General features: G+C 46.1%; 1 protein-coding gene across 3 annotated transcripts in view; it reads left to right on the plus strand.

Moving 5' to 3' along the window:
- The window catches only part of LOC138795156 (DNA (cytosine-5)-methyltransferase 3A-like), a 99,931-nt gene that overhangs the window by 24,301 nt on the left and 58,091 nt on the right, over nt 1-17,539 (plus strand). For all 3 annotated transcript variants that reach the window (XM_069974137.1, XM_069974138.1, XM_069974139.1), the window contains exons 2-3: nt 16,648-16,727; nt 17,017-17,064. In XM_069974137.1, the coding sequence (XP_069830238.1) occupies nt 16,658-16,727; nt 17,017-17,064 (118 nt within the window). In that variant the 5' untranslated portion in view covers nt 16,648-16,657. The remainder of the gene's footprint in view (nt 1-16,647; nt 16,728-17,016; nt 17,065-17,539) is intronic.

Raw genomic sequence — 17,539 nt, forward strand, 5'->3', positions numbered from 1 at the left:
TACATTATCTGTACTCAGAGATATCACTGTGTTATCTGTGGTGTTACATAGGACTGCAGGTGACATCTACATTATCTGTACTCAGAGATATCACTGTGTTATCTGTGGTGTTACATAGGACTGCAGGTGACATCTACATTATCTGTACTCAGAGATATCACTGTGTTATCTGTAGTGTTACATAGGACTGCAGGTGACTACTACATTATTTGTCCTCAGAGATATCACTGTGTTATCTGTGCTGTTACATAGGACTGCAGGTGACTACTACATTATCTGTACTCAGAGATATCACTGTGTTATCTGTTACATAGGACTGCAGGTGACAGCTACTACATTATCTGTACTCAGAAATATCACTGTGTTATCTGTGCTGTTACATAGGACTGCAGGGGGCATCTACTACATTATCTGTACTCAGAGATATCACTGTGTTCTCTGTGCTGTTACATAGGACTGCAGGGGACTACTACATTATCTGTACTCACAGATATCACTGTGTTATCTGTGCTGTTACATAGGACTGCAGGTGACTACTACATTATCTGTACTCAGAGATATCACTGTGTTATCTGTGGTGTTACATAGGACTGCAGGTGACTACTACATTATCTGTACTCAGAGATATCACTGTGTTATCTGTGCTGTTACATAGGGCTGCAGGTGACTACTACATTATCTGTACTCAGAGATATCACTGTTATCTATGGTGTTACATAGGACTGCAGGTGACTACTACATTATCTGTACTCAGAGATATCACTGTGTTATCTGTGCTGTTACATAGGACTGCAGTTGACATCTACTACATTATCTGTACTCAGAGATATCACTGTTATCTATGGTGTTACATAGGACTGCAGGTGACTACTACATTATCTGTACTCAGAGATATCACTGTGTTATCTGTGCTGTTACATAGGACTGCAGTTGACATCTACTACATTATCTGTACTCAGAGATATCACTGTGTTATCTGTGCTGTTACATAGGACTGCAGGTGACATCTACTACATTATCTGTACTCAGAGATATCACTGTGTTATCTGTGGTGTTACATAGGACTGCAGGTGACATCTACTACATTATCTGTACTCAGAGATATCACTGTGTTATCTGTGCTGTTACATAGGACTGCAGGTGACATCTACATTATCTGTACTCAGAGATATCACTGTGTTATCTGTGCTGTTACATAGGACTGCAGGGGACTACTACATTATCTGTACTCACAGATATCACTGTGTTATCTGTGCTGTTACATAGGACTGCAGGGGACTACTACATTATCTGTACTCACAGATATCACTGTGTTATCTGTAGTGTTACATAGGACTGCAGGTGACTACTACATTATCTGTACTCAGAGATATCACTGTGTTATCTGTGCTGTTACATAGGACTGCAGGTGACTACTACATTATCTGTACTCAGAGATATCACTGTGTTATCTGTGCTGTTACATAGGACTGCAGGTGACATCTTCATTATCTGTACTCAGAGATATCCCTGTGTTATCTGTGCTGTTACATAGGACTGCAGGTGACATCTTCATTATCTGTACTCAGAGATATCACTGTGTTATCTGTGCTGTTACATAGGACTGCAGGTGACATCTTCATTATCTGTACTCAGAGATATCACTGTGTTATCTGTGCTGTTACATAGGACTGCAGGTGGCATCTACTACATTATCTGTACTCAGAGATATGACTGTTATCTGTGCTGTTACATAGGACTGCAGGGGACTACTACATTATCTGTACTCAGAGATATCACTGTGTTATCTGTGCTGTTACATAGGACTGCAGGGGACTACTACATTATCTGTACTCACAGATATCACTGTGTTATCTGTAGTGTTACATAGGACTGCAGGTGACTACTACATTATCTGTACTCAGAGATATCACTGTGTTATCTGTGCTGTTACATAGGACTGCAGGTGACTACTACATTATCTGTACTCAGAGATATCACTGTGTTATCTGTGCTGTTACATAGGACTGCAGGTGACATCTTCATTATCTGTACTCAGAGATATCACTGTGTTATCTGTGTTGTTACATAGGACTGCAGATGACATCTTCATTATCTGTACTCAGAGATATCACTGTGTTATCTGTGGTGTTACATAGGACTGCAGGTGACTACTACATTATCTGTACTCAGAGATATCACTGTGTTATCTGTGCTGTTACATAGGACTGCAGGTGACTACTACATTATCTGTACTCAGAGATATCACTGTGTTATCTGTGGTGTTACATAGGACTGCAGGTGACATCTACATTATCTGTACTCAGAGATATCACTGTGTTATCTGTGCTGTTACATAGGACTGCAGGTGACTACTACATTATCTGTACTCAGAGATATCACTGTGTTATCTGTGGTGTTACATAGGACTGCAGGGGACTACTACATTATCTGTACTCAGAGATATCACTGTGTTATCTGTGCTGTTACATAGGACTGCAGGTGACATCTACTACATGATCTGTACTCAGAGATATCACTGTGTTATCTGAGGTGTTACATAGGACTGCAGGTGACATCTACTACATTATCTGTACTCAGAGATATCACTGTGTTATCTGTGCTGTTACATAGGACTGCAGGTGACTACTACATTATCTGTACTCAGAGATATTACTGTGTTATCTGTGCTGTTACATAGGACTGCAGGTGACTACCACATTATCTGTACTCAGAGATATCACTGTGTTATCTGTAGTGTTACATAGGACTGCAGGTGACATCTACTACATTATCTGTACTCAGAGATATCACTGTGTTATCTGTGCTGTTACATAGGACTGCAGGTGACTACTACATTATCTGTACTCAGAGATATCACTGTGTTATCTGTGGTGTTACATAGGACTGCAGGTGACATCTACATTATCTGTACTCAGAGATATCACTGTGTTATCTGTGCTGTTACATAGGACTGCAGGTGACTACTACATTATCTGTACTCAGAGATATCACTGTGTTATCTGTGGTGTTACATAGGACTGCAGGGGACTACTACATTATCTGTACTCAGAGATATCACTGTGTTATCTGTGCTGTTACATAGGACTGCAGGTGACATCTACTACATGATCTGTACTCAGAGATATCACTGTGTTATCTGAGGTGTTACATAGGACTGCAGGTGACATCTACTACATTATCTGTACTCAGAGATATCACTGTGTTATCTGTGCTGTTACATAGGACTGCAGGTGACAGCTACTACATTATCTGTACTCAGAGATATCACTGTGTTATCTGTGCTGTTACATAGGACTGCAGGTGACATCTACTACATTATCTGTACTCAGAGATATCACTGTGTTATCTGTGCTGTTACATAAGACTGCAGGTGACTACTACATTATCTGTACTCAGAGATATCACTGTGTTATCTGTGCTGTTACATAGGACTGCAGGTGACTACTACATTATCTGTACTCAGAGATATCACTGTGTTATCTGTGGTGTTACATGGGACTGCAGGTGACTACTACATTATCTGTACTTAGAGATATCACTGTGTTATCTGTGCTGTTACATAGGACTGCAGGTGACTACTACATTATCTGTACTCAGAGATATCACTGTGTTATCTGTGGTGTTACATAGGACTGCAGGTGACATCTACATTATCTGTACTCAGAGATATCACTGTGTTATCTGTGGTGTTACATAGGACTGCAGGTGACATCTACTACATGATCTGTACTCAGAGATATCACTGTGTTATCTGTGCTGTTACATAGGACTGCAGGTGACTACTACATTATCTGTACTCAGAGATATTACTGTGTTATCTGTGCTGTTACATAGGACTGCAGGTGACAGCTACTACATTATCTGTACTCAGAGATATCACTGTGTTATCTGTGCTGTTACATAGGACTGCAGGTGACATCTACTACATTATCTGTACTCAGAGATATCACTGTGTTATCTGTGGTGTTACATAGGACTGCAGGTGACTACTACATTATCTGTACTCAGAGATATCACTGTTATCTGTGCTGTTACATAGGACTGCAGGTGACTACTACATTATCTGTACTCAGAGATATCACTGTGTTATCTGTGGTGTTACATGGGACTGCAGGTGACTACTACATTATCTGTACTTAGAGATATCACTGTGTTATCTGTGCTGTTACATAGGACTGCAGGTGACTACTACATTATCTGTACTCAGAGATATCACTGTGTTATCTGTGCTGTTACATAGGACTGCAGGTGACATCTTCATTATCTGTACTCAGAGATATCACTGTGTTATCTGTGTTGTTACATAGGACTGCAGGTGACATCTTCATTATCTGTACTCAGAGATATCACTGTGTTATCTGTGGTGTTACATAGGACTGCAGGTGACTACTACATTATCTGTACTCAGAGATATCACTGTGTTATCTGTGGTGTTACATAGGACTGCAGGTGACATCTACTACATTATCTGTACTCAGAGATATCACTGTGTTATCTGTGCTGTTACATAGGACTGCAGGTGTCAGGTACTACATTATCTGTACTCAGAGATATCACTGTGTTATCTGTGGTGTTACATAGGACTGCAGGTGACATCTACTACATTATCTGTACTCAGAGGGATATCACTGTGTTATCTGTGGTGTTACATAGGACTGCAGGTGACATCTACTACATTATCTGTACTCAGAGATATCACTGTGTTATCTGTGGTGTTACATAGGACTGCAGGTGACAGCTACTACATTATCTGTACTAAGAGATATCACTGTGTTATCTGTGGTGTTACATAGGACTGCAGGTGACTACTACATTATCTGTACTCAGAGATATCACTGTGTTATCTGTGCTTTTACATAGGACTGCAGGTGACATCTACTACATGATCTGTACTCAGAGATATCACTGTGTTATCTGAGGCGTTACATAGGACTGCAGGTGACATCTACTACATTATCTGTACTCAGAGATATCACTGTGTTATCTGTGCTGTTACATAGGACTGCAGGTGACTACTACATTATCTGTACTCAGAGATATCACTGTGTTATCTGTGGTGTTACATAGGACTGCAGGTGACTACTACATTATCTGTACTCAGAGATATCACTGTGTTATCTGTGCTGTTACATAGGACTGCAGGTGACATCTACTACATGATCTGTACTCAGAGATATCACTGTGTTATCTGAGGCGTTACATAGGACTGCAGGTGACATCTACTACATTATCTGTACTCAGAGATATCACTGTGTTATCTGTGCTGTTACATAGGACTGCAGGTGACTACTACATTATCTGTACTCAGAGATATTACTGTGTTATCTGTGCTGTTACATAGGACTGCAGGTGACAGCTACTACATTATCTGTACTCAGAGATATCACTGTGTTATCTGTGCTGTTACATAGGACTGCAGGTGACTACTACATTATCTGTACTCAGAGATATCACTGTGTTATCTGTGCTGTTACATAGGACTGCAGGTGACTACTACATTATCTGTACTCAGAGATATCACTGTGTTATCTGTGGTGTTACATGGGACTGCAGGTGACTACTACATTATCTGTACTTAGAGATATCACTGTGTTATCTGTGCTGTTACATAGGACTGCAGGTGACTACTACATTATCTGTACTCAGAGATATCACTGTGTTATCTGTGGTGTTACATAGGACTGCAGGTGACATCTACATTATCTGTACTCAGAGATATCACTGTGTTATCTGTGCTGTTACATAGGACTGCAGGTGACTACTACATTATCTGTACTCAGAGATATCACTGTGTTATCTGTGCTGTTACATAGGACTGCAGGTGACATCTACTACATGATCTGTACTCAGAGATATCACTGTGTTATCTGTGGTGTTACATGGGACTGCAGGTGACTACTACATTATCTGTACTCAGAGATATCACTGTGTTATCTGAGGCGTTACATAGGACTGCAGGTGACATCTACTACATTATCTGTACTCAGAGATATCACTGTGTTATCTGTGCTGTTACATAGGACTGCAGGTGACTACTACATTATCTGTACTCAGAGATATTACTGTGTTATCTGTGCTGTTACATAGGACTGCAGGTGACAGCTACTACATTATCTGTACTCAGAGATATCACTGTGTTATCTGTGCTGTTACATAGGACTGCAGGTGACATCTACTACATTATCTGTACTCAGAGATATCACTGTGTTATCTGTGGTGTTACATAGGACTGCAGGTGACTACTACATTATCTGTACTCAGAGATATCACTGTGTTATCTGTGCTGTTACATAGGACTGCAGGTGACTACTACATTATCTGTACTCAGAGATATCACTGTTATCTGTGCTGTTACATAGGACTGCAGGTGACTACTACATTATCTGTACTCAGAGATATCACTGTGTTATCTGTGCTGTTACATAGGACTGCAGGTGACTACTACATTATCTGTACTCAGAGATATTACTGTGTTATCTGTGCTGTTACATAGGACTGCAGGTGACATCTACTACATTATCTGTACTCAGAGATATCACTGTGTTATCTGTGCTGTTACATAGGACTGCAGGTGACTACTACATTATCTGTACTCAGAGATATCACTGTGTTATCTGTGCTGTTACATAGGACTGCAGGTGACTACTACATTATCTGTACTCAGAGATATCACTGTGTTATCTGTGGTGTTACATGGGACTGCAGGTGACTACTACATTATCTGTACTTAGAGATATCACTGTGTTATCTGTGCTGTTACATAGGACTGCAGGTGACTACTACATTATCTGTACTCAGAGATATCACTGTGTTATCTGTGGTGTTACATAGGACTGCAGGTGACATCTACATTATCTGTACTCAGAGATATCACTGTGTTATCTGTGCTGTTACATAGGACTGCAGGTGACTACTACATTATCTGTACTCAGAGATATCACTGTATTATCTGTGCTGTTACATAGGACTGCAGGTGACATCTACTACATGATCTGTACTCAGAGATATCACTGTGTTATCTGTGGTGTTACATGGGACTGCAGGTGACTACTACATTATCTGTACTCAGAGATATCACTGTGTTATCTGTGGTGTTACATAGGACTGCAGGTGACATCTACATTATCTGTACTCAGAGATATCACTGTGTTATCTGTGCTGTTACATAGGACTGCAGGTGACTACTACATTATCTGTACTCAGAGATATCACTGTATTATCTGTGCTGTTACATAGGACTGCAGGTGACATCTACTACATGATCTGTACTCAGAGATATCACTGTGTTATCTGTGGTGTTACATGGGACTGCAGGTGACTACTACATTATCTGTACTCAGAGATATCACTGTGTTATCTGAGGCGTTACATAGGACTGCAGGTGACATCTACTACATTATCTGTACTCAGAGATATCACTGTGTTATCTGTGCTGTTACATAGGACTGCAGGTGACTACTACATTATCTGTACTCAGAGATATTACTGTGTTATCTGTGCTGTTACATAGGACTGCAGGTGACAGCTACTACATTATCTGTACTCAGAGATATCACTGTGTTATCTGTGCTGTTACATAGGACTGCAGGTGACATCTACTACATTATCTGTACTCAGAGATATCACTGTGTTATGTGGTGTTACATAGGACTGCAGGTGACAGCTACTACATTATCTGTACTCAGAGATATCACTGTGTTATCTGTGGTGTTACATAGGACTGCAGGTGACTACTACATTATCTGTACTCAGAGATATCACTGTTATCTGTGCTGTTACATAGGACTGCAGGTGACTACTACATTATCTGTACTCAGAGATATCACTGTGTTATCTGTGGTGTTACATGGGACTGCAGGTGACTACTACATTATCTGTACTTAGAGATATCACTGTGTTATCTGTGCTGTTACATAGGACTGCAGGTGACTACTACATTATCTGTACTCAGAGATATCACTGTGTTATCTGTGCTGTTACATAGGACTGCAGGTGACATCTTCATTATCTGTACTCAGAGATATCACTGTGTTATCTGTGTTGTTACATAGGACTGCAGGTGACATCTTCATAATCTGTACTCAGAGATATCACTGTGTTATCTGTGGTGTTACATAGGACTGCAGGTGACAGCTACTACATTATCTGTACTCAGAGGGATATCACTGTGTTATCTGAGGCGTTACATAGGACTGCAGGTGACATCTACTACATTATCTGTACTCAGAGATATCACTGTGTTATCTGTGCTGTTACATAGGACTGCAGGGGACTACTACATTATCTGTACTCAGAGATATTACTGTGTTATCTGTGGTGTTACATAGGACTGCAGGTGACTACTACATTATCTGTACTCAGAGATATCACTGTGTTATCTGTGCTGTTACATAGGACTGCAGGTGACTACTACATTATCTGTACTCAGAGATATCACTGTGTTATCTGTGCTGTTACATAGGACTGCAGGTGACTACTACATTATCTGTACTCAGAGATATCACTGTGTTATCCGTGGTGTTACATAGGACTGCAGGTGACTACTACATTATCTGTACTCAGAGATATCACTGTGTTATCTGTAGTGTTACATAGGACTGCAGGTGACTACTACATTATCTGTACTCAGAGATATCACTGTGTTATCTGTGGTGTTACATAGGACTGCAGGTGACTACTACATTATCTGTACTCAGAGATATTACTGTGTTATCTGTGCTGTTACATAGGACTGCAGGTGGCATCTACTACATTATCTGTACTCAGAGATATCACTGTGTTATCTGTGCTGTTACATAGGACTGCAGGTGACTACTACATTATCTGTACTCAGAGATATCACGGTGTTATCTGTGCTGTTACATAGGACTGCAGGTGACTACTACATTATCTGTACTCAGGGATATCCCTGTGTTATCTGTGCTGTTACATAGGACTGCAGCGGTCAGCTCTGCTACATCGGTGAGGTTGTGGGTACTCACTGCTCTCGGTGTATGGGGGGGGGGGCAGCGTCTCCCCTCAGTCTCTTCTCTCTGCGTCCTCCCTTTATCTCATACATTTATACGTCAGGTCTCTCGGAGGCGTCAGACCCTGGAGGTGGCTCCTCAGCAGTCCCAGGTAACCGCAGCGCCGCTCAGCGTCTCCTCCTCCCTAGGTGATAGAATCCACAGCTCAACAATCATCACAATTATAACCAACATCTAAACAACTCAATAACCCAGTGACAGGTAGAGAAGTTTTATGTGTCCGTGATCGGACGTCGTGCGTCCGTGCAGGAGATCAGCGACAGCGCTGATCCCAGAGGCCACTTCCATTCCTGTCGGTGGTCGCCTCTCTTCTCCAATCTGAAGCATAAAACACAAGAGATTATAATGTAAAAACACCCAAAAAGCTGCTGTATTTTGGTCACCCCCAAAACGATGGAGGAATGGGAAGAACCCCAAGACTCCGGGACATTGACTTACCCTACGCTGCCTGCACCAGGGGGAGCCAGAGAGGCGGCTTTCATCCCTTTATATTTCCAGGGAGAAGGAAAATATAAAGCTCCGGGAGAGATGACCGACTTGTGCAGGGATTTACATACATACAGATGTGGCCGTGGGTCACAGGATCCCTGATATAACTCTGGTGTCAGGATGTGGTGGGGGTCATAGAAAAAACACTGGTGTCAGAGATCAATGAGAACAACAAGTGAAAATCCATCACATGTGACCCCAATCACCACTGACATCATCAGAAGGTGGAGAGTCGGGAGACCCCCATAACCTTATACCTACCACCCAACCATTCCTAATTTTAGGGTAATGCCCCGTCATCCTGAGACTGCCCCCATGTGTCCCCCCCATCCTGAGTCTGCCCCCATGTGTCCCCCCAATCCTGAGACTGCCCCATGTGTCCCACCATCCTGAGACTGCCCCCATGTGTCCCCCCCATCCTGAGTCTGCCCCCATGTGTCCCCCCAATCCTGAGACTGCCCCATGTGTCCCCCCATCCTGAGACTGCCTCCATGTGTCCCCCCATCCTGAGACTGCCCCCATGTGTCCTGCCATCCTGAGACTGCCCCTATGAGTCCCACCATCCTGAGACTGCCCCCATGTGTCCCCCCAACCTGAGACTGCCCCCATGTGTCCCACCATCCTGAGACTGCCCCCATGTGTCCCCCCATCCTGAGACTGCCCCCATGTGTCCTGCCATCCTGAGACTGCCCCTATGAGTCCCGCCATCCTGAGACTGCCCCCATGTGTCCCCCCAACCTGAGACTGCCCCCATGTGTCCCCCCAACCTGAGACTGCCCCCATGTGTCCACCATCCTGAGACTGCCCCCATGTGTCCCCCCATCCTGAGACTGCCCCCATGTGTCCCCCATCCTGAGACTGCCCCATGTGTCCCCCCATCCTGAGACTGCCCCCATGTGTCCCCCCATCCTGAGACTGCCCCCATGTGTCCCCCATCCTGAGACTGCCCCCATGTGTCCCACCATCCTCAGACTGCCACATGTGTCCCCCCAACCTGAGACTGCCCCATGTGTCCCACCATCCTGAGACTGCCCCCCATGTGCCCCACCATCCTGAGACTGCCCCCATGTGTCCCCCATCCTGAGACTGCCCCATGTGTCCCCCCCATTCCTAAAACTGCCCCCATGTGTCCCCCCCATTCCTGAGACTGCCCCCATGTGCCCCCCCATTCCTGAGACTGCCCCATGAGTCCACCATCCTGAGACTGCCCCCATGTGTCCATCATCCTGAGACTGCCCCCATGTGTCCCACCATCCTGAGACTGCCACCAAGTGTCCATCATCCTGAGACTGCTCCCATGTGTCCCCCATCCTGAGACTGCCCCCATGTGTCCACCATCCTGAGACTGCCCCCATGTGTCCCCCCCCCATCCTGAGACTGCCCCATGTGTCCCATAATCCTGAGACTGCCCCATGTGTCCACCATCCTGAGACTGCCCCCATGTGTCCCCCCCCCCATCCTGAGACTGCCCCATGTATCCCATAATCCTGAGACTGCCCCATGTGTCCCACCATCCTGAGACTGCCCCCATGTGTCCCACCATCCTGAGACTGCCCCATGTGTCCACCATCCTGAGACTGCCCCCATGTGTCCATCATCCTGAGACTGCTCCCATGTGTCCCCCCCATCCTGAGACTGCCCCCATGTGTCCCCCCATCCTGAGACTGCCCCCATGTGTCCCCCCCATCCTGAGACTGCCCCTATGAGTCCCACCATCCTGAGACTGATGCCATGTGACCGATGATCCTGAGACTGCCCCATGTGTCCCCCCCATCCTGAGACTGCAACCATGTGTCCACCATCCTGAGACTGCCCCCATGTGTCCCCCATTCTGAGACTGCCCCCATGTGTCCCCCATTCTGAGACTGCCCCCATGTGTCCCACCATCCTGAGACTGCTGCCATGTGTTCCCCCCCATCCTGAGACTGCCCCCATGTGTCCCCCCATCCTGAGACTGCCCCCATGTGACCCACCATCCTGAGACTGCTGCCATGTGTTCCCCCCATCCTGAGACTGCCCCCATGTGTTCCATAATCCTGAGACTGCCCCCATGTGTCCACCATCCTGAGACTGCCCCCATGTGTCCCCCCCATCCTGAGACTGCCCCCATGTGTCCCACCATCCTGAGACTGCCCCCATGTGTCCACCATCCTGAAACTGCCCCCATGTGTCCCACCATCCTGAGACTGCCCCCATGTGTCCACCATCCTGAGACTGCTGCCATGTGTCCACCATCCTGAGACTACCCCCATGTGTCCCCCCATCCTGAGACTGCCCCCATGTGTCCCCCCCATCCTGAGACTGCCCCATGTGTCCTGCCATCCTGAGACTACCTCCATATGTCCTGCCATCCTGAGACTGCCCCCATGTGTCCACCATCCTGAGACTGCTGCCATGTGTCCACCATCCTGAGACTGCCCCCATGTGTCCACCATCCTGAGACTGCCCCCATGTGTCCACCATCCTGAGACTGCTGCCATGTGTTCCCCCCCATCCTGAGAATGATGCCATGTGACCCATCATCCTGAGACTGCTCCATGTGTCCTGCCATCCTGAGACTGCCCCCATTTGTCTCCGTGTTCACCCGCATCCCAATTCACCATAGCCAACAATGGAGCATGCGGCCGAAGCAGAGCAGATTCTGCAAAGATGAGTTGTGGTTGGGAGACGTCTTCATGACGGCCGGCCCTAAGTGAGCGACTCCCATCAGAGAAGCCGCCCCCCCTGTGAGTCACTGGAGGTAACTGCTCTGTAATCACTTACATGGGGTGCAGCGCCTGTGTACCAGCTGTATCTACCTTTATGTGTGTGGTGGAGACGGTGGTTGTCAAGGTGCGGTGATATATTCTCTATATACTGGTATTACTGGTTATACTGGGACAGAACGGTGATAGCAGAGAAGCCAACAGCAAGAAAGGATGATGGGAGTTGTCTTCTTAGATAGCCATGCAGCAGATGATGGGAGTTGTCTCCTGGATAGCCATGCAGCAGATGATGGGGGTTGCCTCCTGGGATAGCCATGCAGGGGATGAGGGGAGTTGTCTCCTGGGATAGCCATGCAGTGGATGATGGGAGTTGTCTCCTGGATAGCCATGCAGTGGATGATGGGAGTTGTCTCCTGGGATAGCCATGCAGCAGATGATGGGAGTTGTCTCCTGGATAGCCATGCAGCAGATGATGGGAGTTGTCTCCTGGGATAGCCATGCAGCAGATGATGGGAGTTGCCTCCTGGGATAGCCATGCAGCAGATGATGGGAGTTGTCTCCAGGGATAGCCATGCAGCAGATGATGGGAGTTGTCTCCAGGGATAGCCATGCAGCAGATGATGGGAGTTGCCTCCTGGGATAGCCATGCAGCAGATGATGGGAGTTGTCTCCAGGGATAGCCATACAGCAGATGATGGGAGTTATCTCCTGGGATAGCCATGCAGCAGATGATGGGAGTTGTCTCCTGGGATAGCCATGCAGGGGATGATGGGAGTTGTCTCCTGGGATAGCCATGCAGCAGATGATGGGAGTTGTCTCCAGGGATAGCCATGCAGGGGATGATGGGAGTTGTCTCCTGGATAGCCATGCAGCAGATGATGGGAGTTGTCTCCTGGGATAGCCATGCAGCAGATGATGGGAGTTGTCTCCTGGGATAGCCATGCAGCAGATGATGGGAGTTGTCTCCTGGATAGCCATGCAGCAGATGATGGGAGTTGTCTCCTGGATAACCATACAGCAGATGATGGGAGTTGTCTCCTGGATAGCCATGCAGCAGATGATGGGAGTTGTCTCCTGAATAGCCATGCAGCAGATGATGGGAGTTGTCTCCAGGGATAGCCATGCAGCAGATGATGGGAGTTGTCTCCTGGGATAGCCATGCAGCAGATGATGGGAGTTGTCTCCTGGGATAGCCATGCAGCAGATGATGGGAGTTGTCTCCTGGGATAGCCATGCAGGGGATGATGGGAGTTGTCTCCTGGGATAGCCATGCAGCAGATGATGGGGGTTGTCTCCTGGATAGCCATGCAGCAGATGATGGGGGTTGTCTCCTGGGATAGCCATGCAGCAGATGATGGGAGTTGTCTCCAGGGATAGCCATGCAGCAGATGATGGGGGTTGTCTCTGTTCCCCTATTTAGTATTTGGTTATATTATTAGTGGAGTGATTGACAGCCAGGAGATGTTGCGTTGGAATCATATGAATCAGAGCTGTAGCGCAGTACAATACGTATTCCCACCATTCCCAGGGATGTTCTCACCCCACATATTACTGGCTCAGGTCTATGGGGGGAGATCAGGGACTTCATATAAAACACCCTGCTCTCCCTATCTCACCTTCTCCACCTTCCTATTCACCCTATTATCTGTAATAAGCGGTTACACAGCGCCCTCTGCTGCTCTTATGTGGAAGTGCAGGGTATTGCTGTGCTCAGATAGTGCGCCCTCTGCTGCTCTTATGTGGAAGTGCAGGGTATTGCTGTGCTCAGATAGTGCGCCCTCTGCTGCTCTTATGTGGAAGTGCAGGGTATTGCTGTGCACAGATACTGCGCCCTCTGCCGGCAGCCTACAAATCGCCCGAGAAAGGTGAGGAGGAGTCAGATAATAATACAGCAAGACAGTGCAGTGGTATATAACTATGTATACATGTATGTGTGTGTGATGTGTATTAGTGTATATAGCTATGTATAACTGTATATATGATGTGTATTAGTGTATATAGCTGTATATAACTGTATATGTGATGTGTATTAGTGTATATAGCTGTATATAACTGTATATGTGATGTGTATTAGTGTATATAGCTGTATATGTGATGTGTTTTAGTGTATATAGCTATGTATAACTGTATATATGATGTGTATTAGTGTATATAGTTGTATATAACTGTATATATAGTGTGTTATTGTATATGTCAGGTGTATTAGTGTCTGTGTGCTGTGATACAGTATGTGCTGAGTCTAATAGCTGATATTATTGTATATGTTTTATATTACTGGGTGTGAGGAGTAGATCATATATACAGTATATAGTGTATGATTGTACTATATCATTGTGTCATTGTGTGTGTATTATTGTATATTGTATGTGTGTGTATTATTGTATGTGTGTGTGTATTATTGTATGTGTGTGTATTATTGTATGTGTGTGTGTATTATTGTATATTGTATGTGCTGTGTATTATTGTATGTGTGTATGTATTATTGTATATTGTATGTGCTGTGTATTATTGTATGTGTGTATGTATTATTGTATATTGTATGTGCTGTGTATTATTGTATGTGTGTGTGTATTATTGTATATTGTATGTGCTGTGTATTATTGTATATTGTATGTGCTGTGTATTATTGTATGTGTGTGTGTATTATTGTATATTGTATGTGCTGTGTATTATTGTATGTGTGTGTGTATTATTGTATATTGTATGTGCTGTGTATTATTGTATGTGTGTGTGTATTATTGTATATTGTATGTGCTGTGTATTATTGTATGTGTGTGTGTATTATTGTATATTGTATGTGCTGTGTACCCCCCCGGATGGTGTTATATCGGAGGGACGGCCGATCACTTGCTAGATGGAAGTGTGAGGCCACTCCTGTGGTGGTTGGCCGAGATACAGCCGGACCTTATTATGTTGTCACATGACGCCAGTGCCTGGTGGGCACACAGGTGTGATGGCACGCCTGCTTTTAGTGTGTAAAGGGTTGTACCCTTCTCCCCTGTGGTCGGTGTCCTGTCGGGGTGCTGCCAGGTCCCTTGGGATAGTGTAGTCACAGATGCTGTAGTCACCGATGGGCAGAGCGGTGTGATGACCCTCCCGGATAGTAGGACCGCCACCCACAGAAAGGAAGTGTCCCAAGGTTCCGGTGTATAGTGTATATACTGTGTAGGTGGTGATGAATGATCACAGACTCTATGGATAACGTTGAGGGGGTTTACTCCTTGTAGATGTGCAGCAGGTAATACAGAAGTGACAGTATAAAGTTCCTTTAGTTAAAAGTCTCTGAGACACTTGACAAAGTTCCAATAAACACTTGATAAGAGAACAATCAGATCTGTAGTAGAAGTGCAGTGTGGGATATAAGTGTGCCGGTGGAGTTGTGCTGAGGTAGAGTAGCAGAGAGGAGGATGCCGTGAGAGTCTCAACCCATGTAGTAATGTGCTCTGCCGGGATGTTGGAGGATGAGGTAGAATACTTAGTAGAAGAAGAATACTTAGTAGAAGAAGAAGAAGACCTGTGCCTGTGTATTGACCTTTCACTTCAGTCTTCACACCACTTTATACCCACTAGCTTTGGTTGAACCGTACTTATGGGTGACACAAGCCCCAGACCTTGTTGAGCGGAATGCTGAGGGTTCCCTGCTGACACCTGCGCTGCGAGATGGAGTTAATAGACTTACTGCAACTTTGCTCCCCCCGGATCAGTTCCTGGCTCTGTGTCTCTATAGTGGGTAGTGATGAGGGAATAGTGAAATATTCGAATATTCGATCCCATTGAAGTCTATGGGAACAAGTATTCGATTATTGAAAAACATCTATTTGACCACTTGGAGGTAAAATCCGGAAGCTGGGGGATTTGAACGCTTATCGAATATTTATCGAATATTCAGCAAACTATTCGATAATATTCGATAGATCAAATACCTCACTATTCGATCGAATATCTATTTGAACGAACAGTATTCGCTCATCACTAATAGTGGATACTGTCCTGCTCTGTGACTTCTCCTTGTCCACAGCGTGGGTTGAGATTATCTTTTGGCTGGTCCTCTCCTAAGAGGTTTAAGGCTATGTTCACACAATACAGCGACATCTAGTGGCCAACTCTTAATACTACTTTCACCATAAAAAGACCACAAAAAGTACAGACTTTTGCGAAGGGTGTATGTAACAGTAACACCCCTAGTGGGACACCACATCTCATCTCTGTGCAGTACATTACAGTGTTACCCCGGAGGGGGGGGCAGTTATACATAACCAGGGTGGTCTCTATGTGCAGTATATTATAGTGTTACCTCCCCCCCCCCGGGGGAGGGGGCAGGATTATATATAACCAGGGTGGTCTCTATGTGCAGTATATTATAGTGTTACCCCCTGGGGGGAGGGGGCAGGAATATATATAACCAGGGTGGTCTCTTTGTACAGTGACGACACAATGAGCACAGCTGATAAGGACACCGCAGGATGGAGCTCGTCCAGGACCCCCGGCCGGCTGGACCCCACAGGTGAGACAGCTGAGGTCCTAATAAGAGGAGGGGTCCCAGGTAAGGGTCCAGCATTATAGGGACCCTAATAGTGGGAGCGTCAGTGCACATGTGTGGGGGTCCCAGCAGTCGGACCCCTGCAGATAATGGACAGATGACCCCTGTAGCATCAGGAGCCATGATGGAGGAAGTAGCAAGGATCCCTGGGAAACATCATAGTCTGAGTTGTCAGAGTTGTCATAGGGTCCTATAGGAGGCGGGGCTACTAGGCTGTGATGTCACTGACTGCTTCTCCTCTCTGTTCTGTCAGATTGCATCAATGTGGAGTCTGATGAAGAAGAGGAGGACGGAAAAGATGGTGAGTGCACGCGGGAGGTGGGGGCGCAAGGGACGTCAACGGGGGAGGAGGAGGGGCAAGGGATATAACCAGAGGATGTCACTGGGCAAGGGGAGGGGCAGAGGATGTCACTGGGCAGGGGGAGGGGCAGAGGATGTCACTGGGCAGGGGGAGGGGCAGAGGATGTCACTGGGCAAGGGGGAGGGGCAGAGGATGTCACTGGTCAGGGGGAGGGGCAGAGGATGTCACTGGGCAGGGGGAGGGGCAGAGGATGTCACGGGGCAGGGGCAGAGGATGTCACTGGGAAGGGGGAGGGGCAGAGGATGTCACTTGGCAGGGGGGCAGAGGATGTCACTGGGCAGGGGGAGGGGCAGAGGATGTCACTGGGCAAGGGGGAGGGGCAGAGGATGTCACTGGTCAGGGGGAGGGGCAGAGGATGTCACTGGGCAGGGGGAGGGGCAGAGGATGTCACGGGGCAGGGGCAGAGGATGTCACT

Source organism: Dendropsophus ebraccatus, chromosome 6 (genome assembly GCF_027789765.1).
Source record: "Dendropsophus ebraccatus isolate aDenEbr1 chromosome 6, aDenEbr1.pat, whole genome shotgun sequence".
Classification (NCBI taxonomy): Eukaryota; Metazoa; Chordata; class Amphibia; order Anura; family Hylidae; genus Dendropsophus; species Dendropsophus ebraccatus.